General features: G+C 41.5%; 1 protein-coding gene across 13 annotated transcripts in view; it reads left to right on the forward strand.

Annotated features, from left to right (window-relative positions):
- The window catches only part of celf2 (cugbp, Elav-like family member 2), a 237151-nt gene that overhangs the window by 169202 nt on the left and 40061 nt on the right, over positions 1 to 27888 (forward strand). For all 13 annotated transcript variants that reach the window (XM_039600905.1, XM_039600908.1, XM_039600909.1 and 10 more), the window contains 3 exons: positions 10797 to 10845; positions 16074 to 16208; positions 25897 to 25976. In XM_039600905.1, coding sequence (XP_039456839.1) covers positions 10797 to 10845; positions 16074 to 16208; positions 25897 to 25976 — 264 coding nt within the window. The remainder of the gene's footprint in view (positions 1 to 10796; positions 10846 to 16073; positions 16209 to 25896; positions 25977 to 27888) is intronic.

The raw sequence follows: 27888 nt of genomic DNA on the forward strand, positions 1-27888 counted from the left end.
TTAAAGATTTCTCGCAGTGCCACGGACAAGCTCCCATGAAACCAGAACGCTGTAACCGCCCAAGGACCTGGGAAGTAGTCGTCGGCTATGCTAAGCTGAAAACAGCAGACGCGCGGCGGTGTAGGATATTAAGTTTGCCATGTAGTAAGCCGTGTGCCATCAAACATTCATGTGTTATAGCCTGGAGGATATTATGCAACAAGCTGAAAGGTTAGACCTCGGACAAGTGGTTTATAAAAAAAAAGAGCTGAACGGAGACGGCTGACCAGTATGCAGCTATTAGAGCAGCACACACCGGTGTTTTAAATATGTGTGTGTGTGTGTGTGTCCTCATCTTTAAATCCTGCTCGGCTCCTCACAGATCATTTAAGTCCAGCAAAAACAACAGTGGCTCATTCACTGCAAACACACACAAACACACACCCGTCCATTCCCACAGCAGTGTCATTACAGAGGCTCATTATCGAAATCAATTCAATTAAAGCCTGTAATTGCTGTAGTGAAACCCAAATGCTATCGCAAACAGAGCTGAAGTAAGGCAAACCTCATCGATGCGCTGACCCTCAGAGCGTGTGTGCGTGCGTGTGTGCTCTTATTTAACAAAAGAAATATTAATCGCTTGTTTCAAATTAACTTCCCTAACCCCTCTTTTCTCTCCAAGTTGGTGGCAGCGTTTAAACATATGGATTCATTGGGGTGGGGGTGAGAGGAAGAGATGGAAAAGAGAAAGGAGAGAGAAAGGAGGTGGCGGTGGGGGGCAAAAACACAGGATAACTATGTTAAACACTTAGTATGGAGACGCGACGCAGCATAGCTAATGCCAAATCCCTCAATCATTCTGCTCACACACGCGCGCCGGGTTAATTGTTTACCGAGCTAAATGAAGTGGGGATAATGTAGGCTAACTGTGTGCTAAGCGCCGCTAAGATGAGGGATATTGTAAAGGACAATTTGATTTATAGTTGCTTGTTTGATGAAAGGAGAACGAGCATAAAAGTCACTCTTTGTCTGGGTGAAGGTGTTTGTCAGAGTGATGACAGGTAGCAGAGTGTGCATTTGTAATATATGTGTGTGAGTGTGCGTAACAGAGAAAGGTAAGTCACCTGAAGTTGACTTTTTTGGATCTTTCTGATGTACACTAAAGACTACAAATCGCATGATAGCATCACTGGCTTCATAAGGAGTAAAGTCAAACTACTGCTTCAGGAACTTAAACCCTGTAAATATATATGTATATACATATTATAAGCGCAGTTTAAAAACACCAAAACTATTTCAGCATCAACATGTGGCTCTGTTTGAACTCTTCATGACAGCCCGAATTTCTTAATTTCAGTAGAAGCATTGAGATTAAATTAATTCACCAGAATCAGAAAACCTTCATTTCCCATCATAAGAGATTGAAAATATGTCCTTGATGTGGCTCACAAATTAAAGAGTGGAAGTAAAAATATGCTCTATACAGAAAAAAAAACTGGGTTGGCAAAAATGAAAGACAAATGTTTTAATTATGGCTTTGAGTCACACAGCAAAGTGCAATATGTGTATAATACACTGTTGGAAAAAGAGGGGTGCATGTCCTGAACTCGGTTTTTATTGTTGAATAGTTTGTATAAAGCATTAATATTTAAGAACATCTAAGGAACTTGAGTAAAAGAGCCACAACCGCTTGGCCAATCTCATATATTTATGTTTCTTAAGCCTGCTGACCTTTGAGTCACTAATGCAAGCTGCTTTGAAACCCACCTTGTGCTTTTCTCGCTCTTTCTTGCCTAAAGGTCCCGGTGTACCAGCCGCATTGGTTGTTTCATGCGCCGCTCGTAACATTATCACAAAGCCAGTGCAGTATTTTTAGAAGCAACATGGCAGCAGATATGACATCAGTTTCATCACATGATGCCATCTGACAGAGAGTGAACGGCAAGTAGTGCTGTGCGATGCTGCAAATTTTTGTATTGATCTGATACCAAATGAATACGCGGCTGATACTTAAAACAAGAAGTTGGGGGAGCAGTGTGTCATGACTTATGAGATGAATCGTCATCAAGTCGCAAATTTGGAACAAATTTTTATGGCCACTAAATCACTGTGATTTTGAATAATTAGTTAACACAGTAAACTACATCTTCCAGCTTTCATTTGTTTTGAAACTGGTTTTTTTTGGAGACCTGGAATGTAAATGTGCCCGTCTCTGAAGCAACTAGCCTATATGAAACGGACGTGACGGTCAACACAAAAAGGTTCAGACATTTGTCATTGATCCTGATGCACTACTATTGATTCTATCAATAACTGGATAGATCCGCCCACCTCTAATGCTGAGCATAAAAGCACCATAAAGCGAGGCCAGCGATCCCTGCTTTGTGTCTGTACTGTGCATGAACTCCCAGGACAGACCTGTCATCACAATTAAATAACTGCAGATGAAAAATCTCACATCGACAGTTGCATGTACGTCATCATATGATTTAATTTGTCCAGTTAGTTTTGAAGACACATCTCAAGGTCTGTATTTTCTTGAGTGGAATCAAAGTATCAGTAAGTGTTTCTTGAAAATATACGTGCAGTGTTGTGTGTGTGACTGTCTGGAGGTCAAATGTGCGCTGCTACGCTTCTTTGTGGATGTGTTTGCTTGAGAAATACTTTTAGGTGTCTGTGTTTGCGGGTGCGTGCGTGCGTGTATGTGGGTTGTGTGTTTGTGTGCATGCACGCATGAGTGGTCGTATGCTCTCGGTCACTGATATTGAATCCCAACTGTGAGGGCCATCTGTCTGACTTTGACCCAGCAGCTCACCGTCACACCTTCAGAGAAGAGGGAGGAGAAGGTGTGTGTGTGTGTGTGTGTGTGTGTGTGTGTGTGTGTGTGTGTGTGTGTGTGTGTGTGTGTGTGTGTGTGTGTGTGTGTGTGCATAACACAGGATGTGAAACAGTGTTTGTGTGCTGCCGTATAAATTTTGGCATACACACTGTGTTCATGTGAACTTGGCTGTTGCTTTGAAGGTGCTGACCGCTGGCAGAGGGCATACACATCCACAGCGGCACACTCGCCATGCACTCCTTACACAACACACACTCATTCTATTCCCAGCGTGAGCCTCGAGTCTGTCCTCTGGCTCCAGGACAAGCCGACCTCTGACCTTTAAAAACACCAGGGCATTCCTGCAAGACATGCGGGCAAGAGGAGGCGACAGGATAACGTTAACCCAAGAGCAGCAGTTAACATTTAGGAAGTGTAGGGTTTCCTGCACATGATGCACAGAGAGGGGCTATTTTACAGCCAGCATGGGGGGTTGGGAAGAGGCCATAGGCTGTGTGAATGCAGACCAGGTTGCTGGGGCTCTGTACATGATGAGAATGTAAAGATAAAAAGACTGAAAGGAGGTGGCCTGTGGATGACATTTCATCAGCTAGTCCGACAGATAGACACTTCGCCTCAGACAGGAAGCAAGAGGTGATTAAAGAGACTGTCCTATAACTGGAAGGTCATAAAATCCATCCAGGCTGCCCGCTGCACTCTGATCCTTCTGCTGTAATGTAGACTCGATGGTTCACTCAGGTGGTTAAAAAAAATCTCCTGGTGATGGGATGAGTTAATCTTGCATCATCAAAACTTGCTTGTGGACCTCAATCTCAATATTTTTTGCACAAGTGAAAAGGGAATCGAGCAGTTGTGCAAAATCTAAGGACAAACCCAAAGAGAAACCACCTACTAATCTGCTTTTACAGCATCTGTGCAGTTTTTTGCTAATAAAACTGTAGCAGACTGTGTAGCCACTGTGACACCACTCATCTCCACCTTGTTGTTTAGAAGCCAGAAGTAACCATATTTGGCGGAGAAGATGAACTGCTAAATTATCAGCAAACTTGGCTAGGAAGGCTCTTTCATAGACTGTTTGGGTGCACAGATGTCTCCGACAGACACTGGCTTGTTAGTGCTAAGTAGCGGACCGATAAAATGCTACAACTCCATTCACCAAGCCACAAAGCAGACTTCTTGGACTGGCTGTACTTCACAGTAGATCATATTCAAATTTTCTGAAAGGTTCCAATATCACAAACTCCACTGAGAGGTCTGGTTCAGTAGACTAGTAGACCGAGAGCAGCCCACTCGCCACTCACCTATTATTCAAAGCAGCCATGCTCCTATTAATACCTAATTTTAAAGTGACAGTGTCTAAATTTTTGTACAACTAGATGTGAGTAGATTGCGGATTGCAGCCAAGTGAGTTCTTTTTATGTACCCCTCCCAATTCAAGGCTATAATCCTAGCTACAGCGGCTGTAGGACAAACATGTTTTAGCCCACCAAGAATACTCAATTTAGACTGTAGCCAATAACCGCTGTGGCTAAACAGTGTGTTTCAACTATGGGTTTCCACCAGATACGGATTTACCCTGGAGTTTTTCCCTATCTGTAGATGGAAGTCACTCCACTGTTTACCTCAGCTGTCAATGCTGGGTGGAAAGCGTCTGCCTTTATTTATTCTGGAAAAGGCTGTGAAACTTTGTGAAAGGAGTCCAGTATGAGTCAGTGAGCCACAGTAATTCACTTCTGACCAACAACAGCAATACTGAAGTGAGTGATATGCTGAACTGTCAGTAGCATGGCTGTTTTTGTCGCCGTTTGCTGCTTTTAGTAAAACATTCTTTGAAGTGGCTCTAACATTGAAATCTGAACAAACTCTCATATTAGCATTTTAACATGGCACTCTGTGGGGACTGCCTCAAGTGGCCATTACAGGAACTGTACTGGAGATGGTGGCTTAGTTGAACCCTTACGACGGATATCTGATATTTACTGCGTTAAAGAAAACCTGAGAGGGAGTAATGGAAACAACATGTTCAATATAGATAAATGACCCTCATGTATAGATGCAAAGTACAATCTTTTGATTTCTGGCTAACTGGAAAATGAATACATATAGTCAGGTACATTATTTTGTGACCACTACACCAACTGTTTGAGTGAAAAGACACATCCCTCCATAAAACCACCTCACAACCAGCAATGGTCTGTGTTTTTATATCTCTCTTTATTATCGCAGCGCCTCAGACACAGGAGGGCCTTAATTAGGCTTTTTTGTGCATATCAAGTTATTATTTTGATCTGAAAGTTGTAAAAAGTCGGCATGTCGCAGCTGTTATTTGACTTTGTCAGAACATTTGTTCCATTTTCAGAGCTGCTCGTTTCATTTTCAGATTGGAGGCACATCTTGTGAAAATTAAACCCAGGACGAGCCCACTTATGCCTGTTCAGTTGATTTTTTTTGTGTAATCATATAGATTTAATGAAGTTTAACAATCTTAAAGCTACTTAAGGGAAAACAAACAGGTAATGTGTATATTAGGAAGCTCCCAGTTTGAACAACAGGTGATCACAGGTTTAGTTTTTAACTCTCGCTGCTCACTCATGATTGACGCTAAACTTTCTGAGATGTCTTTAGGGGCATTAAAGGTCGCTGATTTCAGTTACAATATAATCAAACCCCTGAATACGCTTACAGTCATCACAGACTGTGGTTCCCATGTAGCTGCTGTCCAAAAACAGCAAATCTGGAGAATTTAAACAGTATGTAGCATGCTAATAATAATAACATATTGCTTTAAAGCGGCTAAAAGGAGCTATTATTATCAGCAGTGGGGTTTTTAAACAGTAACAACACGGCGGCTCGGCAACTCATTATTACCGGCGTGAGCGGTGACTTTCCGTCTGCACATTAATATGTAAATTAAATGTTAATCGATTTTCAAAGGTGTGCATTTATCATGTATTTTACAGCGGGGCACAGTGTGACTCAGTCAATCAGAACCGAGCTATATGCAGTTTGCAACAAGGCAATTCAGGCGCTCGAAAAATGATTAAAAACAAATGGTGACACTTTATTTCAAGTGCACTGCGGATGCACTACAAGCAGATAATAAGCCCCTTAAAGCGCATGCAAACTTTCCCTACTAATAATCAAAACATCGGGAAATTGCGTTCAATTCAACTTTGTGTCATTAACTGTACAGCCGCCCTGTGAAGGATTTCTCATTCTTCCTATTTTGTAAATCTTGTTGTTGATTAATTATTATGCGCTGGCTTAGAGTGGCTTATGAAAACCACTTCAATTAGAGATTTACCAAGAAAGCCGACTCAGTTCTTGGCTGGAAAGACGGGAGAATTAACACTCACGTAGGCTTGCAGCAGGTAAACAGGAAGTAGATTAAGCTTCCTGGTGACTAAACACATACATTTATGAAGCTAAATGCCAGCGCAGCATCGAGGCGGCTGCACACGTGGCTTCACGTTGTGGAGTTTTTTTGGTTCTCTGGGCTTTTTTTATGAGTCTGAGCGCACCGAGGACTTAGTAGTTGTGCCGGGCTCCCGCAGAGCACATAATTAATGGTAGACTGCGGCTGTGGGGCCGCCAAGTGAGAAGAAACCTCGCAGTGGAATTGTGGGATAGCGGAGGAGAGTCTTGCTTTGTGGATCTCGGCGGGAACTCGCCAAGATCAAACATGTCGACAGCGCCACCCGCCCACCGGGCATTCTGGGTAGACAGACCTGAGGAGGAGACGCCTGAAAGCCAGACATAGTTTTTGTACCTGTGTGTGTGTGTGTGTGTGTGTGTGTGTGTGTGTGTGTGTGTGTGCAGCTTTTGGCAGTGTTTTTCAGGGGTGAACGACAGCAGCGCGGCGGATGCTGTCATGCCTTTTGTTTTTGTTTTTTGTTTTTGTTTTTTGCCTTTGGAGGACAGACTTTGAAATGGATTAACGAAAACTGACTTGATGTGACTTCCAGGTTTGCTTTGACATGACTTTCCTTCTTTTGATGTGGCTTCAACACCCCCCCTCCTCCACACACACACACACACACACACACACACACACACACACACACACTCCTCTTCCATGTCCCTGCATCTGTCCTTGTGTTAGTGATACTGTACTGAGACTCCAGCCTGAAGGGTTGCCGATTATTTCTGACTGTCCACAGTCTACGGCTCTCATTCTATCCATATGATATATGATATGATATTTATTATCTTTCCTCCCTCTGGTTGGATCCACTGTCTCACCATGTCTCACTTTTTCTTTTTTTTCCTTTCTTTGTAATTTCTTTGTAATTTTCTTCTCTTTAGGTTGTTATCTATCTCTCTAGTTATCTTTTTTCTTTGCTTTATTTCTTGTTTGCATCTTTTCAATTAGTCTTTCTTTCATCTTTTGGTCTTTCTTTTTTCCTTTTCTTCCTTATTTATTTCACACTTTCTTCTCTTTAGCTTGTATTCTTTCTTTCTTATGTTTCCTTATGTTGCTATTTTTTAATTTTTATCTTACTTTCTTTTTTCCTGCCTTTGTTGTTTCCTTACTTACTTTTTTCTCATTTTCTCCTGCTTCTTTATTTCTTTCTCGCTTCATTCTTGGGTTTTTTGCTTTATTTCTTGCTTTTTTTTCTTTCTTTGTCTTCTCTTCTATTTGATGATTTTCTTCTCTCTTTCTTTCTCCCTTTTATTGCTACATTGTTTCTTCCTCATTCACCACTGACTGCTCCCATCAGGCAGGTTTGGGAACTAATCAACAGAGTAGGTGTGTGTGTGTGTGTGTGTGTGTGTGTGTGTGTGTGTGTGTGTGTGTGTGTGTGTGTGTGTGTGTGTTCATCTGGGACAGGTCTGCGAGACGAGGGGGGAGGGGGGAAAAAAAGCAGAGTGAGGATGATAAGGAAGCGAGCAAGAAGGGAGAGAGTTGGGATAAAGGTGTGTGATAGAATTGGAAGATCAAAGCCTTCTGTCACAGCGTGACTGAGCCCAGGGGCGTTATGGGTAAGACAGGGCACATACACACCCGCACGGACACACACACACATTTATGCACGCTCGCACAGACACAGACCTACTCACTCACGGCTGGTATTTGACTCTGAGTGTGATTGATACTGGGCTAGATTTGGAGAATCACTGTCATTCGTCTCTCCGCAGATCAAACAGCCACATAATCTCCCATAAAGGAAAGAGAGATGGAGGGAATAAAAAAAGGGACAGAGGAGGAGAGCATGAAGGAGGGCGAGGGAGGGGGAGCCGTCTCATCTGTGAAGTGGTTTTTTTTTTGTTTTTTTTTGTTTTCCATAAAAGAAGACTCACCACCTAAAAAACACATCCATCATTCAGCTCCATTAAACTGCTTCTTGGATACATCAGAGAGATATCCAGGATCTAAAAAGACGAGTCTAAATGCAGGCATTAAACCCCATTTACACCTGCTAAAGACGGGCAATCTGTTTCTTAATACTGTGCGTGTGGATAAAGAAGAAAAAAAAATTGCAAAGTGTAAATACTTACACAATGCACTGCAGTCAGAATGCATCAAGATAAGCCGGGCTGGGTCTTCAGTTGGTCTGGATCATACTGAGATCAAATCGGGTCTAAATGACAGCTGCAGTTTGATCAAGGAAAAAAAATCCCTCCAGCAATTTCAAATGTCTTTTTCCTGCTATTCCAGCTGTCTCATGCAAGCCAGTCGGCAACCTAAAGGCAGCCAAAAGCCAAAGAAGGATGTGCAGGACAGTTTACTTTGAACTGGGGCCAACCTTGTGTGCAGTAAGATCCAACATTAATCCGAGCAGAATCAGTTCAATAAGAATGACTGTTAACAGAAATGCCTAATGCGAAAGTATGTAATCAGATCACAACTTAAACCACTTCCTATCTGACAGGTCGCTGATCTGTCAGAGGCTCTAGCATGTGATAAGCTTTTTAATGTAACTCTAAGTTGAGTGGTTAAAATATGTCTTTGTGGGAAAAACAATTGAGAAATGGTACCTGTTTTTCTAGCACTGACTGTGCTAGAAAAACAGTAATGGCTGTAACTTCAGTTCTATGAGTATGTGGGTCCTGGGCAGGCTTCATCTTTGGTTTTGTGGCAGGTGGCTCTACCTTGACCCCTGTGTCCAGCCTTTGGCTCTGAAATCAATTTTAGCCAGATGTTCAGCTGGTGTAAAGCTTATAAAGTTTGAGATGCCTTTGGTGTCTGTGGTGTGTGGCACACGGCATGGTACTTATCACATATGGACAACTGTTCAGGAACCCTTGGTGTAACATTTATGTGCACTGGGTAGTTTTTTCATTTTAACCCAAAGCTCTTTTTCTAGTACCAACCAAGCTGTTTTTGGTGCCTACCCTTGAACACAGCAAGTAAAAGCAAAAGTAAAAATAATGTTAAAAAAATGTCCAGTCTGCCTGCAGTGGGCTCTTTTACCAGACAGAAGCAGTGTACAAGGTATTTGGTACAACTGGTCTGTGGGCCACTCTTCCTTTGTGCTGTTGTTAGTCCATCTGTGAGCTGCGGTGGAAAGCGACATTCTAACTTCCAACATACAAAGTGAAACTGAGTGTTAAAAACAATATAAAGTGTCCACAGCAGTCGCTGACACAGCTTTTTATGCTGAACTTCTTGATCTATGAAGTTTATTTCGTGGGTTTTTTTGAAAACCTTGGAGGACCCTCTCATCGCCCCTTGTCCGAACAGAAGCTTGTACACGAACTGACACATTTGTGAGACGATAAAGTTTGGTTAACGAGGACTTGGTCTCTCCTTAAAAACAGTGCAAAAGACAATTTGCCTATCTTTAATGCCAGTAGTTTCTGATAGACACCACTCGGATGAGAATCCGTTGAAGAGTCAGGTCCAAGCCTGGTCTAGAGCCATATGTTGTACACAACAGGAAATCATCCATGTCTGATGACTTTGCACTGCTGAAAATGCTCTGGTTTTAAAGAGGGGTGGTGTTGCAGAGCAAGCAGGAGACAGGAAACATGATGTTCTTTGACCAATCCTGCTCTAATGTCAGACTTCATACTTCAGATCTAGCAGAGTAATATCTCTTACCGTCTGAACTATGAAGCAGGTTAGGAAGCCTGAAACATAAAGTCCTCTCCAGCTGATCGTACATTAACATTATCATATACAACCTGTGCAAGGATCGAGTTTATGTCTGTAAACTGAGTGAAACCAAAGTGAGTTCTCGGTCAGTGATTTGTGAAAATAAACTCTTTTTAGGTCTTCCTTCTGTGACAGTGACAGGCAAATAACAATGCTGAAATATTCCAAATATTGAAAGGTTATGTTTATATGCTAATGTCTCTCAGTGTGCAACGCACCAGCACCAGCATTTTTCATGCTGGCGGTCATCTGGCCGACTATTGTATGAAGCTTTTATCTCCACAATAATCAGTTGCAGTTGTTGAAGTGAGTGAGTGGACTTATTGCAAGCAAACTGTTATCTTCCATGTGTTTATGTCCCTGGGTAGTTATTTCTAAGCGATTTAGAAATGTCAAGCAGAAAACCGCTCGCTTTTTTTCTTCCTCCTCTTCTTCCTCTTTTATTTACTTCTCGGTTTTTGCTGATGTGCACCCTCCTCGTACTTTCCCATGCTCTGGCTCTTGCATGCGGTCTCATTTCTGTCCTTCCTCTTGCCCTCTTGACCCCTATAACTTCATCTCCTCCTCGTGTTTTCTGGCATTTGCTGGAGAAAACCGGTTTAGATGCTCTACCGCCGCCCTCCGGAGCTGAGCGGCGTACTGTGTCTCACGCAGATTTCTATCTGCTGTGGGAAAACCAAAGCAATCGCAGCCATATTTCTTATCTGACAAAAGCATCTCTATAAAACATGTGTAATTAACAGCGTATGAAATCCTCTTGGGATTTAATTTGGATGTGAAGAGACAAAGTGAATTGCAGCATTCGTCATATTGTGTTTTTGGGCATGTGTACCGATATTTGATGGGGTGTTTTTTTGTCCTTGTTTTCTGTCTCTACAGATGCACCACCCTATTCAGATGAAACCTGCAGACAGTGAGAAATCTAATGGTGAGTGGCACTGCACACATGCACAGTGACAGACCCATCAATATCACACACACACACACACACACACACAAGCACGCATGCATCAATAGCCTTTTTCGAATTTTGCTTGGTAATGGCTATCTCTGCTTGATTGGCAGACAGCGCGGGGGACTCGGGGAAAAGATTGAAACATAGAGCAGAGGAGAGAAAGGGGGTGTGATGGGGCAATACTGATATATATAAATATATTTTTCTATGTGTGATGAATTATTAAGGTGGTTCATAAGGAGGTCAGTGAAAGTTGAATCGTTTTGGCCTCGTTGTGAACCGGCCTCTCTCCCCTGTGGCTGCTCACTCATACAAACATGTTGTATGCACTCTCCTCTTGCCGCACACGCTCTCCCTAATGCATCTATTACACACACGCGCGCGTGCATGCACACAAGCAGTGTCGCACACGCCCATCCTCAGATCACCCTGTTCCCGAACTACATACCGCAGATCCAGCTCTGAATTGATTTCCTATACCGAGCCTCATCCTCCATTCCTTCTCATTCAAAGAGGAAGCTGTTGGACAGTGTGTAATACCAGTGGATCCATCTTTAAAGGGTAGGCCTGCCGTTATCTGTTAGCCCATTTATAAATACTTCATCGCTTCTTCTGTCGCACATTTTGTTGAGTGAAGATGCAGACCTTTAAAAATCAACTCACAAATATGTTATCTCTTTGTTAAAGGCGAAGTTAGTTCCTTATTTATTTCCAGATGGTCACTTTACTTCTTACCATTACTCAAACTGTTGGATTGCTTCGATGGACGTGAGCTTTCAGTCATGGACAACGATATAACTGACGTAAAAACAGGAACCTGTCCCACTAAATCCAGGAGGAAATAATTTGGTTTCTTTGCCGTAAAATGAAGACATTGATCAAACAGAAGACATGTTGAAGGAAAACAGTTGAAAGTGTTCACAAACACAATAGATAGCTAAAGTTATTATTTTGAAGTTATGAATGAAATTTAGCAACAAATGTGACTATTAGTTAGCAGTTAGCTGTTAGTGAAAAGCCTGGATTAACAACTAAACTTTGGATTAATAGTTAACAAACTGAACTGTAATTGATAAACTCAGGGAAATTGGTCACTAACTGTCATAACACAACCTAACAATCATATCACAACCTGTTAAATAAATTAGTAACAAAAAGTAAAAGCACCATTGTTTTAATGTTAAGCTAAAGTTATGGGCAGCTAAAATAAATTAAGGAAGTCCTGATCCCATTTAAACTAAGTTCAAATGAACTTATTAGGGCATGTTTGTGCAAGGCAGCTGAAAAAAGATGGAGACCACTGACTTAGGTGCTAAAAACAATCATTGTTTCTCATTTTCCCTTGCAGAGTTTAGCTTTTATGTACTCTTGAGGTCGGGTTATTAAATGGCAGGACTCTGGGAAGTTATTTCAAAATAGTCAAACAGACTTTTTTAATTCTTCTTATGGCCCATAGTGGATGTTTTCAGTACCAAACCTGAACCAAACTTGAATGTCAAGCAAAAAAATTTAATAACTCTTTTTTTTCTTGACATTTTTAAAGTAAATATGCTGCTGTGACTTTTTGTTCTTCACACTATGAGGTAATAACTCGGGCTTTCCTTACCTTCTCTGTAAATTCACACAAGAGCCGTTATTTTCACACGTTTCGCTGCTCAGACTCCAGCTGCATCAGAAATTAGCACATCTCAATTTTTGCGGTTCAAAAAATGTAAAAACAAGAATGCAGTTCTGAAAGAAAAAAACATCTAATCTTCCTCGGAGCAGATTTGCAGTTTTGCTGGATGAATAACCAGAAGACCTCAATTTGGGGATTTTTTTGGTGTGAAATGGTTCCCATTAGAATTATTTAGTGCGTCAGAGCTCAAGAAACCTTAGCAGCGCATAGGCTATGTGAAAATTTGGCAAATGAAATTAAAATTATTTAGACAGTTAAGTGAGAAAATGTAGGTTTTTGCAGTTTGGATGAAGTGACCCTTAATGCTGAGTAATTGAGCAGAATTTTGGATTGGATGAACTGCCCATTTAAAGCCAGCAATGCTACATTTAATAGCATTTCTCGCACACATGCAGAACTCACGTGTACGTTAAATGCAGCTGATTTGCCACAGTAGCATCACAGAGGTTTCCTTCTAGCCTGCCATGTATGTCACTGTCCACTGCAGGGGAGGAGAGCAAAATGACAGCATCTGGGAAGGCAGGGGGAGAAATGCTTATAAAAGCCATCATCCGCTCCACTGAAATATGGCCAAATATCACTTTATAAGAAATAACTGTCAGGGTAAGGATGGTGGAACTTAATAAAGAAGCCGCTGCTCACAGTGGGAATGGTGAAATATAGAGCAGACCATACGTTACACGTCCATCCATTTAACGGTAATGACCTTTAATAAACCCAGTGTTAGATCCGCTGTAACAGTGACGTATGGCTGCGCAGAGCTTTATTAGTTTAGTCAGTGGAGATGGAAGAAGAGAAAGAGACTGAGAGAGATAACAGTATTGGTTAATCTTGTGCGTGTGTGTGGTTTTTTTTAACACTTCCCTAAACCTTTGTGATTCTTTCTTCGGCATCTTTTAAATATTTTTGGAGCTCAGCGTGAGGCTAGTTCTGCTCCGATTTATCCCCGAATGCAAAGCCGACTCCTGATACATCCCAGAGCCGGCTTTATGAGTCTTATCACCCGCCCGCCTGCCTGTGCGCCTCGTCCGAAAAACAGAAACAGTCAATTGTAACGATATCTCCTCTCTTTCTTTCCTATCGACACAGAGTAAATTAATTACATTGCTGTTAGACTTGTGGTAATCTTTCTCTGGAGTGATGCGCGCACACACACACACACACACACACACACTGTGTGTACAAAGGAGTTAAAGCTTTTTGAAGCAACACTTATCTTGGCAGCGTATCCCGATGGTTTGTTTTTTAAACACACAAACAATTCAAACAGCAAAATAAACAAGTGCGCTATTGATTTCCCAGAGTGCAACAGACCGCTTATCTCTTTCGCCTCGCGGTAAGAGCTGACAGTTTCCTCATTAAAAATGAATTGGATTAGCATTACATTGAATGCAGTGGGAACACATAAACACACACACACATGCGCGCATTGTTTCAGCGAATGAATGTGGGTTTCGCTCTCAGCCTAATTCGAACTTAACGCCGCACGCTGGAAAACACACGGGGGCAAGTTTCTCGCCTTCACCTGCAGCCGCCTGCGCCCGTTCCTCGAGATTGCACCGGAGGAAGGAGGGATTGTGTCAGCAGAGGAGAAGGAGAGAAATTCACGAGGGAGGAGGAAGGAGGATAGAGGAGGAAGGAGAGGTGGAGGGAGGGAGGAAGGGGGTGAGAGAGGACAGGCTGAAGAGTCTCAGCAAGGAGCCGGTGTTGAAGTGATAATGAGACATTGATCAGAGCCTCACAGATGGCATGATGAAATACATGAACTCTGTCTGTCTTCATCGCTCTCCCACTGTCTTTTTTTCTTTCTTTGACTGTTTCTTTTGATTGCTACATTTTTTTGTCTCAATCCATTTTTCCACATTTCGCTCTTTTTCATTTTTATCTATTTTTTTTTCTTTTACTCTTTGTTCTTACCAATCTTTTTTTCCACACATCACTATTTCACAGCATACTCTCCTTGGTATATATATTTAAAAAATGGCTTTGAATGTGATTAGTCGTAAACTACACAAAACAGAAACAGAAACTACCCTCAAGCAAAGAAAATTGGAACTGCTCTTAAATAAATCAGCAAAGTTTTATGTCCTAACAAACTCAAGTTAGCCAATGTTTTTTTACATGATAAAGCGCTGATTGTTGGTTATGAGCTGCTGCGATGTTCACACTACATCCATCCATAATTACTTTTTTTTGTGGTGTCACTAACTTTGGGGCAGAAATGTTCAGTAAATCTTTAAGTTAGACCGTATCTGAGTTTGGGAGGGTTTAAAGTTGTGAGAACGATTTCCAAAACACCCAATTTTTTACAGTTAATCCTTCCTTCAGCCGGCAAAAGCACGGGATTAAACCAGAAACATTATAGGAGAGAAAAGTGGCAGTCCTAATATGAAATCTATGAAAGAAATCTGTAACAGCTTATTTGTCAGCAAACTTTTTAAGCATAAAGTTATTAGTGAACCCTGGTTTGAAACCGTTCTGTGTGGAGGTTCTCCCAGTGCTTGTATGAGTTCTCTCCTGGTTCTCCAGGTGCTCTGACGTTCTCCCACACTCCGACCACACGCATGTTAGGTGCAGTGGTTGGCCATAGGTGTGGCTGTGAGTGTTAACACACTCTTTCTCTGTTTGAGCCCTGCGATAGACCGACAACCTGCCCAGAGTGTACCCAGCCTCTCACCCTGTGACAGCTGGGATAGGCTCTAGCCCCTCTGTGACTCTGAATTGGATAAGCAGTTAATAAATTAAAGTTAATTTCAATAATACTTCAAAATAACAACCTAGGGAGGTATTACCAATATGGCTGCTGAGTACCTAGACTTGCTTCTGGAAGGACTTTGATTAGTCATGAAGCATTCCTGTGCTTAGGAAATATGCTCCAGTGATGGCACAGCTAATGAGTCAGTCAAACCGGAGGTTATAGCCCAAGGGATCATTTTTAAGCCCCACCCACTATCCAGCATGTAATCCATGTGGCGTATAGGGACTTTGAACCCCACTCTTCCAGGTGATAGTACTCTGTTAAACCCTATTTTTTGTCTAATGAGCAAAACCAAAAGAAATTTGCCTACACCAGCTTTAAAGTACTTATTTGCTTTCACAACAAACACTGAAAACACTTAAATGCCTGGATAATAGATATAAAGCTAGTAGCAGCTCATTAGCTCAGCATCAAGAAAAAACCCTCAAACTATTCTGGACGCAACGGGCTTTATGACTAAGTGAGTTTTGTCTTATATAACATTTGGGTTAAGGCCATAATTTACAATAAAACCCAAAGTTCAGCAGATTAAGCTTTCAAACTGTTTTTGTTTATGTCATGTTTCTATCTGCCTTAGAAGCCGATTCCAGTTATGTCAGAGTGTTTTTTTTGAGGGCACCTGAGGTCTTTTCTGATTAAAAGAGTGAAATAGGTATTAAGGAAATGTTTAAAGTCATTTGAGAGGAAAAGGAAACACTTAGCGTGCACACGGTGTTAATGTCATAAAATCTCTTCATTCATCTTGTGTCTCGGTTCTCCTTACAGCAGTGGAAGACAGGAAGTTGTTCATCGGCATGGTGTCGAAGAAGTGCAACGAGAACGACATCCGGGTCATGTTCTCTGCGTTTGGACAGATCGAGGAATGCCGGATCCTCCGAGGGCCCGACGGGCTCAGCAGAGGTACCTTTCCCTCTGACTCACTTCGATCCAGACTTGATGCTCCTCATGTGAACATTAACACCTGCGTGGCCTCCAGCAGCTACAGTTCATCGCATTAACTTGTGTAATGACTCAAAATCCTCACTTGGGAGTATTTACCTCGCAATTTTGTGATAAGAGTTGACTGGTTGAAGATGGGCTCTGAGCCAATGGCTGACTCTCAGAGCACTTAAAGCAAATAGTAATAACAAGTTGGGACTTTTTCAAATAAAATCTATTAAAAACTGGTGAAAAACTGACTTGAAAAAGTTCCCAACCGCCTTAATGTTTTGCAGTTTATTGTTATTTGCCTGCTTAAAAGCGTTTGTGCTGCATAAGAGGCCGCTCATTCTCACCTTCTCAGCCATTTTTCACTTCACTGTCTACCTCTGGAAGTGTTTTCCGAGCTGTCAGTGTTGCGAGAAAAGACTGTTTACTTAAAACTGCGGTGATTATTGTCTTCACGCAAGACATATAAAAACTTTTTGGGGTCATAAATATTCCCCCTGCGAATCAGCAGTATAGAAAAATGATGAGCCTTTCATTGTGCATAATGTGCCCGTGCCTATTAAATTAGATTCCCCCATTTACCTGAAATAGTATTTTAATGTTGTGATCAAGCTGCACACCTGACAGCACCAACAATAAATGTTTGTGTGTGTAGGCTTCATTTTCTAATTGAAAGTCAGCCTTGAGCCATTCATTGTCTTCGGCAAGTGGAAGTGCACTCTGTCCTTTTTTATTTCCTGGAGTCTGAGTGGTTCAGAAGATGGTTATCGAATGGTTCGCCAAAATAAAATCAATTATTAGCCATCAAAGGTCTGCAGTGGAAGAGCTCTGTGCAGGTCATAAAGACATCGAAGGCCATTTTAGAGCCCATATTATCAGGTTTTGTTTGTTTGAGACTGCAGAAATTCTAGTGATAATAATAAGCAATAGAATGAGAGCAGAAATAATTAAAGCTGAAGCTGGAGCAGGGCTCTCAAAAGGCTCTGCCAGTTTATCCACATATTGGGTGTACAGGGGCATCAAGTTGTAGTTTAAAGGTTATTTTATTTTCTGCATATTACAAGATAAAATTATTCTAGATTAGCTGGTGTTGTATGGCCTCAGTCACACAGGCCTTTAGACTCTTTAGCAACCCTCGGCAACCACATGTGTATTTACTAGAGATGGCACGATACCACTTTTTTATGTCCGATACCGATACCGATATCATAAATTTGGATATCTGCCGATACCGATATGAATCCGACATAGTGTGTTTTTTAATCAATAAAACTGTTTTTTTAATATCTTGCTGCATTTTGTATAAGTTCATACTCAAGTTTAAATAAACAACAACACTAAAGCTATTCTGTTATACCTGTATGTAAAAAATACACTGCACCCAAAATATTTCATAGTTCAGCAACACTGATCAATCTAATAAACTTAAACCTACTCCATCCTCCCTATTCTGGTATTTTAAAGAGTACTTAGCAGAAATATTAAGCAACCTAACTAATAGGGTTGCAAACTCCCAGCAAAAAGAAAATAGGGAACCACCCCCCACCCTCCACCTCATGATGCTTAATCGATGTAATCAACTTTAATTTGATGCAGTGTGGAAAAAAATGCACAGAAATAAATTATTTTTCAAGAATAATTAAATAGAGTCAACATCTTTCTTCAACAGAATTGCAGAATTCACAGATGGTACTTTCCCAAAGGAAAAAGTACTATAGCTTACTAGGGTAGATTAGACTTAATAGTTACTATATACAGTAATGGACTTCTATACATTTTACATCAGATTAAAACTTTGGGTGTAAGATTCAGATAATTATTTATTAAAAGCTAGGCATTTTAAATGAGAATAAGAAAGAAAAGTATGTCTTTGTGCCCCCTTTTCCCTGTTCATGCCCTATCGGCCCCCCTGGCTAAACTTTGCTAGATCCGCCCCTGCACAGTTACCAGCCGTCAGCTACGTAGAAAAAGATCCTGGTCTAGAAAGTAATATTAAATAAATTCTAACAACAGCTTATCAAGTTTAAACGTGCTGCTGTTGTTCAGCCGCTGGTTTCCTCTTTCTGGTGCAAAGTGGGCCAAATACAAAGAAGAGAGACGGACTCGCGACAGAAAAGCCGATCAGCTGATCATTGATCAGTTTCATGATTGAAGTAGCAGCAGGAGGGGGAGGGAGAGAGAGGCACTCGCTCCATATATCGGTTGTTAAGCTTAACATGGGAACGCTTTACAAACATTCAGAGATGAACTTACACACTTGCTTTACTTCTCTCTGGGATAACTTCCTCGGAGATGAAATGCTGGTTTGGTAGCCAGGCTCCAAATACTCACAGCCGCTCTATCACGTGAGGCACACTGCTCCGACGTGCTACGGTTATGAGCCGAGTTACGCCGTGTCGCAAGTTTTGTGAGGTGTTTTTTTGATATTTAATGGATCGGATTACATTTTTTATTTCTCGCCGATATCCGATCCAGTAATTTAGGTCAGTATCGGACCGATCCGATACGTAATATCGGATCGGTCCATCTCTAGTATTTACCAACCAGTTGTAAGTGGTTGTTAAAGTTTGCTGCAAGATTGCTGCGGTCTCTTGTAGTTTGCATGAACGATGCCAATTTATCTTCCAAGCAAGTTAAATAGTAGTAGTTATTGTTTAGTTATTGTTTACAATCAAGTTGGCATTAGCCAAGCAAACAACCACTAGTTTTCCCTACACAACCACTGATTGTCAGATGGTTGCTAATGAGTCTTTAGGCCTCTGATGATAGCTGTTGGAGACAAGGTGGAGGACGAGAGAGGTGCAAACCATTGAATGTATGTAAAGTATACAGACTAATTCTAAACTTCCTGTTCTTAAAGCGTCAGGATCAGCTACCATACTTTTGGTTTTTGGATCCAAAGTGACCATACTTGGATGAAAGTGGGGAATGTTAAGCCATCTGCCAGTGCAAACAAGCTTGGTTAGCTTTACCTGCAGAGGCGCAAACACCTGCTAATAACTGCTAAGTATCTAAGAAGTATCTAAGAAGTAACTAAGAATTTTACTCATTATAACGGAAGCACAAATTCCCAGATAAAAACTGATAGGTATAGTCAGATAATCCCATTTAAAAGAGTTCCTAAAAGCACATGAAGCCTATTTTAATTATTCTTATTAACAGAGGCTAAGCCTCGAGACAGTTAACAGAGACAACTAGCAGACGACAGCAGCTAGATCCCTAATTTTAACTCCAAAAAGAGTTTCTGCTGGAAAGTTGCCGTAAAGTTGGGGATTTTAACATGGAAGTCTGTTGGGATTGACTCAGTTTTCATGGAACCAAAGCCTGCTCAAGCATGACTGGCCCTCAGAGTACAAACGGACTAAAATATGAACCATATTTATGTATAGATATCTGTTTATAGAAATTAAATGAATGCAACAAGCCCAGTATACCTTATATGCCTAATACAGCCCAGCCTTTGTATCAGATTCTGTTTTCAACCAACTGCTTCTTCCTAAATGTTTTCCTTCAAGGTCTTGAAAGAGTCATTTTAAAAAGTCAATGCAAATGAACTGGAGCAGCATCTCGAGGCTGCTGTGGCCACTACTGTGAATACATGCTTCTCCTCTTTCGCTCTATATACCCCCCACCCCCATTCTTTCTTCTCCCCTTCTTGCTCTGTCAGCTTCATCCCCAAACATCCCCTCTCCCACTCCTCCTTCTCGCCTACTAACCTCTGTTCATATCCTCCACCTTCCCTGCTGTTCCGGTTTAGCCTGTCCATAAGCCAGTCTTAAGCTCTGTACTTCCAGCGCAGAGCAGTGGGAATTTTCAAATCCGCTGTCCAAATCGGGACGTGAGTTGCTGCTTTGTTGGCTTTGTAGTGTTGAAATAAAAGGATTGGTTATGTTTTGCGTAGCAACAAATTTGAATTTTAAAGCAGTTTCATAATTTTACTGCAACTTTATTTACTTTTTTTTTGACTTGATAAGAAACGAACTAGAAAAAACTATAAAGTCAGTGTAGTAGACAAGTAAATCTGTTTATCTAGAGAAATCTAGAGAGAAAGAGAATAAATAAAGTGCTTTAAATCTCCATTCCTTTTAAAGGTCAGCAGGGGGCGATCCCTCCTGTTGCAGAAAGCTTGTGTAGAAGTCTATGAGAAGAAGATCCCACTTTATTACATCAGTATACGAGTTTATGTTAGGTTATGTGATCGACAGGTTTCTCAGTCAAATCCACCCTGTGCTCGTTGCCAGTTTCAAAAAGCATTGCTCTGCTCAAGGCGTATGCAGCACACCATAGCTACATTGATCTTTTATCTTCAGTGAATGATCTTACCAGTTATTTGATACCAGTCTCAGTTACTGTTGACATAAATCACTTGTTGAACCAAATTTGAGTCCAGTGCCAAACTGATATTGAGGAAAGCCTGCCCTCAAATTTAGAATTTCAAGCAAATTATGGTTATTACTGACAGCTCACACGAAACCCTTGTAATACCAGCCATTTCCCTTTCATTTTTTTCAGTTGGTGAGGAAAGCAGGTGCTGATTTGGCCATTTGGGGACTTGGCAGGAGTCATAGAGCAATAATGAAAAAGTAACACGACCATAAAAGAAAAGAAAAACGTTTTTATGACTCTGAATGTGGCAACATCTCCAATTCAGTTGATTTGGAGAAGGGTATGAGCTGCCTCCACAGCAAAAAAGCAAATTCCTGGCGAGTTTCCTTCGTAATTGGCACACTCTTGGCGCTCTTCTCAAAGTGCTCCAGGGCTGCTTTTAAAGAAAAGAAATGGACCTATTAACCAGGTGTCAAATCAGTCAGATTAGTCAGCTGCTGGGTGTGACAGGTGTGTTCTGTAGGTACGAGCAGATATGATGATCATCTATCAATCTATTTTTAGCTATGTTACCTATCTAAATAATCATCATCAACCATTTCTTCCCACAAGCACACACCTGCCTCCCCTCACGGCTCATTTCAAACATCCTCCCAGTATACCCTACCTCCCCCTTCCCTGCCCCTTTGTGGTTTCTATGTGCTGAGGAGATGGAGGGGCTTTTTGCGAATCTCTGTCCTTCTATTCTTCCTCCTTCTGTCACGGGAGCTGTCGCTGTCATCGTCACGCAGGTTCAGTGTGGTTATGTTGGTGATATATATATTTTTCTGTGGCTGTTGAATGTTATGGATGTTTTATTGTTGACTCGAGTCTGATCTTCCTCCTTTTCTTCTGAAGGTTGTCTCTATCTTGAACCAGTCTTTGCCTGAAACCACACTACTCAAACTCCCATGTTCCTCTGCTTCTGCGAACGACACGGCCCTCCCCGTCTCTATATTCACCCTGGCTGTCCTAGAATCCGTTCTTGCATCAATTTGTCCTCTTTTTCTCAGACATCCCACACCGGCCTCCTTCCCTCCCTTCCCTGTTTCCTTCTTCCATCCCTCTTCAGCTCCTCTCTTTTGTCCTCATGAATATTTTAGATGCAATGGCCAAATCCTTGCTTCTGTGGAACTAATATAAACCACTTAGTCAAAAAGGAAATACTGGTAGTCCAGCTTGGTCTTGGCTAGTAAACAAACACCCCAAACCAGGTTGGAAATAAATAGGTCTTTACGGATTTCTGTGTGCCTGCAACTCCCAGGGGCCCTCAGTCCCACGTAGCATCGCTGCTGAGGTCCTATTAAATCTCGATATCAATCAGAAGAGCGCTCCACCATCCCGCTATTAATAAAATATGGATCACACCACCAGTGGATGGCTGGGCCTGGGGAGCTACCCTACTTTCATTAAAGGACTGTTTGGTTCTCCACTGACGACAGAATGCGGCCCGTGAGGTATTTTTAGCGCTCGAGCCACGTCCCATCTCTGTGCTGTGAAAAATAAGACATGCACCAACCAGCCAGAAAGTATGGCTTCGACTCTAAGCGTTTCTTTTTTTCATTAACAGCTTCGACATTAATGAATCAGTGTGCAGGCGCACACTTATTTAGAAGCTTTGGCTTCAAGCTGCAGAAACGGGCTAAAGATAGAAATGTTTCTTTGCAGATGAAAAGCATCCTGTCTGACAGTTGGAGACAAACTGATGAGTCTCCTTTAGGTGACAGCCGATGATGTTGTAGCTGACCGGTTTTATAAATAGAGTCAGGACCGATCAGGACCAGTCTGGAGGGCTAACCCAAATGGATGCCCCCTGCAGAACTGATCTAGTTCTGGGGCATTACTTCTCTGCAGAGGATGGAGGCAGCCTCCTGTAAAATAAGCAGTTAAATGGCAGATTGTGGCCCACCTAAAATAGACAGTCCCCTGAATAAATCGAAAAATGACCCCTTTTTGTATGTCCTATCTTCAGCGCTACCACTTACCACAGCAGCCCTGGCACTGCAAAGGACGCATCAAATGTTTACTAGGTCAGAGCTTCAGTCTCTTTTTTTATCACCTTCATGCCTCTTTAATGTTAAGTAACCAAGGTAGTTTCACATAAAAGGTGATTGAACTCTATCTTCCAGTTGGCAGTGACAAAAAAGAAGAAAAGAAAGGTCAATAGGTTTCATATAAGATCAGAGACAGGTCTGCATAACCAATAGGAACAATCATTTTGAAAATTGAACACAGAAGATGTTGATTTGAGTGCTCGGATGATAAAAACTGTTCAAGTGTATTTCTTTCAGTTCTAAAGTTGTTCTCACTAAAGACCAAGGCTCATTCTTCTTGACAGCCATCACTTAAACTTGTTATTCTATGCAGAAAATGGTGTAGACTATAAAAACTAAATCTTCAATACTGTGGCCTCAGTTGATATGTTAATTTCTTAGTTCACACAGTCTTGAACCTCTAAGAGGAAGGCCCGGTAAACTTTTTGAGTTCTATAATTTCTGCTCTTATCATGTGTTAATAATATAGGTTTGGCAACCATGCCTTCAAAAAATATCCACATGGATAACTGGTTTGTAAAGTTACAAAAAATGCCAATATATGCAAGTTATTAAAAACAGAGAAAACATATGTGCACAGTCTGAGTTTGATGACAGAAAAAGATTTTCAAAAAGGCTGGGACCAAGGGTGTGCTGACCACTGTGATGCAGGACCTCTTTCAACCACACCAGTTACTTTAGTTTTTAAATCATTTCCCGTTATTGCCTAGGATATATAATTTCAGCTACCCAGCAGTTTAGTGTGCCTGATAATGACATTGCTTTAATTCAATTCAGTTTTATCTATATAGCGATAAGTCACAACAAGAGTTTGTCTGAAGTTGCTTTATGTTGTAAAGTAAAGACCCTGTGTGAGCAAGCACATGGTGACAGTGAGAAGGAAAAACTCCCTTTTAACTGGAAGAAATATCCAGCAGTTTGAGGGGGAGGGGACGGAGGTGAGACGAGAGAGAGAGATTAATAATAACTAATGATTAACTACAGAGAGTGAAAGGGTGAGGAAAGAAGAAACACGCAGTGCATCATGGGAAGACCCCACAAGCCTAGACCAGTTGCAGCATAACTGAGGGAGAGTTCAGGGTCACCTGATCCAGTTAAATATGGGTCAAACCAAAGCAGAGTTCCCCACTTTGCCTAATCTCCTATTAAAATAAAATGAGGCCAAGAGACACACATCTGGAACTTGTTTAAATATGCTTTCATATTTTCATGGTAGAGTTTTAACTTTCCACGACAGAGATGTGTTTTTAATGACACCCGAGAAGCTGAAGATCAGATTCAGATTCTGAATCTTTAAATATAGATTATATCTTTTAAAATGTATTATATACCACAGATGATTTTAAAAAAAAAATTCAAAATATTATGTTTGCCCACGTAGTCTTTGCCTCCCTATCTGTACCAGCCTGGTTCTTTTATAAGTAACCATATTACTAATCAACCTGATTTTGATTTTGTTGAAACACGTTCAAAATGCTTTGCTGGCATCAAAATAAGCATATTAAAAAATATTTATTTTAAAATTGGTTATATTCAACTTAATAGGGGGTTTAACTCGCTTGGTTGGCGTGCCCCGTGTCTCAAATGTGTGTAGACGTAGAACAGGTCGTCCTGTAATTGTAAAGTTGGCGATTTGATCCAAAGCTGTAACCAAGCAGTTTGAGCGCTCTGTACAAAATATAAAAGGAATGATCATAATCAGCATTAAAAGAGACAAACAGTGACTATGAGTTTTAAAATCAGTTTGTGAAACAGCCCAACAATCAAAGAAACCAACCTGCCCTATACCCAGCAAAGAAGCGTTCGATTTTAAACAGTGAGGCTCATCAGAAACGTGTTACCCTCCAGAAAGGGCGGTCAGAGCCCGAAGAAAACTTGTAACTGTACAAGTACAGGTCTACGTTTTCTCAGGGAAACGCCTGAGTTTAAAATCCAGGCAGCAGTGGATGTAGTCAGGAGAAAAAACTGACCATTCGTCTCTCTCATCCTCATTCTATCACAGCTACAGGCGGCTTGTGATAGAGGTGGAAGAGAACAATGATCATCTATTCCTCAACATATCTGTCCTTCCCCTCTCTCTCTGTCTTGTTGTCTGTTGCATTATCCTCACAATTTCCTCTTTTTTCCCCCCTCTCTCCGCCCTTTCATCCCATCCACACAGCCAGGGAGAGTCTATCTGATGACCCATGCTATTAGTTTTTTCCTCCCTAGCCAAGCCACGAGTCAGCCAGCTGAACCTGAACGTATGTGTGTGTGTGTGTGTGTGTGTGTGTGTGTGTGTGTGTGTGTGCGTGCAAGCATGTGTGTAATCAGTTCAGGCCTGGCTGCGCTAACATGGCTTGGTGAGTTTGTTAGCATATTATTAGCCTGGGGTGTTGTTGAAGCACTTCTCACATTATCTCCTCTAATCACTCCCTAACCAGTCAGACAAACACAACCTTGCACCCCCTCCTCCCACCCCTTACCCACAAACAACTGATAACAAACTCCCCTAAAATTGCCTCTGGCTGTGTCCAATCTTGATTGGCTAAAATCAGTGTCAGTCACGGAGGAGGTCGACCACACCTCCACTTCCTATTTGCCTTCCTCTCCCTGTGGATTGAATTAATATCATTTCCTATCCTCCCGTCTTCCCGAGCCCCCTGCTGATGCCGCCCCCTCACCTCGCCCTCCTCTATCACATCTCTTTCCTGTCTGACAAAGACAGAAAGAGAGGGCACCCAATCAGACACACAAAACAACATGAACGGCCCAAATGGATTCAAATTGTTTTCATGCAAATTTGGCCTGCTTTACACCGCTCAATTGCTGAGAGATGAGAGCGGCTGAATACAGGTATGACGAATTCGACTGGTGTGTGTGTGTGTGGGAGCGAGAGGAAGGAGGAGGAGGAGGGGCAAGGAAGCGGGAAGGCATCAACAGCCAATCCGACGCTCCGATGGTTATTGTCCCAGGTGTCCTGTGGTGGATGGGGCGGGGAGGGGTTGTGGTTGTCATTACACTGTACTCGTTTTTCGCCTGTTGTTTCTACAGCGACTGAGAACACTGTTGTCTGCCTGTGAGCTGTTCTCTGTATCAATCTCTGTTTTGGGTTTTTATAACGACGACGTGTCCAACCCTTTTGTCTTGTTTTTGTTCTTTCTTGTCTTCCCTCCTCCTCCTCCTCCTCCTCCTGCCCTTCTGCCCTCCCTCCCACTCCCCCTCCATCCCTCCCTCCCTCTGCCCCCCCTCCCTCGTTACAGGATGTGCGTTTGTCACGTTTTCCACCAGAGCTATGGCACAGAATGCAATCAAAGCCATGCACCAGTCTCAGACTATGGAGGTATGGTACTCTTGCCCTTTCTTCAACTCTCTGTCTCTTTAGTGCCTTTAATACATGCACTTCACTCTGTTAATGTGCTGGCAATTATATGTCTGTCTCATCTTTGAGTCACTTCTTTAGTAAAAGCCGCGACTTACTACTTTAATAGGTTAGGCTGAGTAACATTTCCTGGAGCACTTCTGACACAGGTCCAGTGAATTGAATGCCTCGATGTAAGGACTAAAGGAGCGCTGCTTTAACACGTAACCATTATGTACGTCTTATTCTGCCCGCTTAAGAGAAATGTGATATCAATTTTTCCTCAGCACAAGGAGAATAAAATCTTTAAACCACAACAGTTAGCAAATGCTTAGCTTTTTGTGAAACGCGATTATAAGTTGGTAAGTGCTACTCAAGCATAGACTGTATATAAAAGGTGGCTGTAACCACTGTGACATCATCCACTAGTTAACAAAGTCATGATGGGAAGCCTTCATGTTCTGAAACAAGATGTGAGCACGCAAAACCATTCATCCACCTTTTATTTACAGTCTATTTAATTAACATGCAGGAAGTTTTAATAAGACTGTAAAAGTGTTAACGGCCTTATTAGATTACTTTTAATAAAGTCGTTGGCAGTTTCTATGTGTAGAGATCATTTCAGACGACTGCGAACTCTTTATTATAATTATTATTACAATTGTGTGCTAATCAAACAAAACCGAAGCTTGTTAAGGGTTTAAAATAAACATTGTGAATAAGAATAGTAACAATAATACTTTTTTAACCCTGTTTGTTAAGTTACAAGTTAGGCAAAGTGTACGAGTAATGTAAATACTCAGAGGTGTTAATTGTGTTCTGAAGTAGTCTATATCTTATTAACAGTCCATAAACATTATTTACATGTGTATACTTTTTTATTTTACATTATTTTTATTATTATTTTTAACCATTATTATCCTTCATTCTTCACTCACACATGAGGCCAATTCCATCCCCTCAACCTACAGGGTATAACTGTTCACCTTACATTTGATGATTTTTTACTTGATGATTTTTTTTTAAAGCATTAAATGTAAAGTATTAACTGTTTGGTGCAAGTCTACCTATGCTTTCAATCTTTATGATTATCCAACTAAATTCTTTTATTCGGTGTGTAAATTTAAATGAATTCAGCTTGTATCTTTAGGAAATGTGAGTTGTAACAAAATCTCGGCTTTCCTGCGCCTCATGCAGGCGGTAAAAATAATGATTAATTTGACGAGAGTTTATTTAATGAGGTGATTTTCATTTATAAGATGTCTCTTTTCCATAAAAGAGTTATGGTGCTGCTGACTTCTGTAGTGTCTGTGGAGCTGCCATTCAGAAAGAAAGGAGAGATTTATTACATAATTTGAGCCACTCAGGGGTTTTGGGTCTTTTGTTTATTTGTGTAAAGCTTCAGGCTCAGATTATGCTGGGGTTTAGTTAATTTGCAAATCAGTGTGTATTGCAATAGCCGTCTTTTTTTGTGCGATTTTGAAAGAATACAATGAAAACTAGCCTTGAATCTCCGGTTCAGATGTCCAATTAGGAGGTACAAGCCGCACTAGGTGTTAAAGACAATACTGTGGCTTCAGGTTAGGACCTGTGCAGACCTCTAACGCCACATGCAAGGTGTGCAGACGACCAGTGTGACACATTCACCTAAAAGCTAGAAGTCCATCCAGAGCTTTAGCAGAAGCTGGCACAGTCACGTCCTCGGTCTTGGGATAAAAATCCGCGTCGCCGCTTTACTCTCCATTTTTCCAATTGCAGATTTTCCAACTAGGGCAAACTTTGGCAAAGTCTCCAAACTGTGACAAATAAGCAGCACCCTTGACACAACAACCGCAAATTGGCAGGTGGTGTTACAGACCTCATCAGCTGCACAGTGACCCCAGCGGTGCCATAA

Source organism: Oreochromis aureus, linkage group 17 (genome assembly GCF_013358895.1).
Source record: "Oreochromis aureus strain Israel breed Guangdong linkage group 17, ZZ_aureus, whole genome shotgun sequence".
Lineage (NCBI taxonomy): Eukaryota > Metazoa > Chordata > Actinopteri > Cichliformes > Cichlidae > Oreochromis > Oreochromis aureus.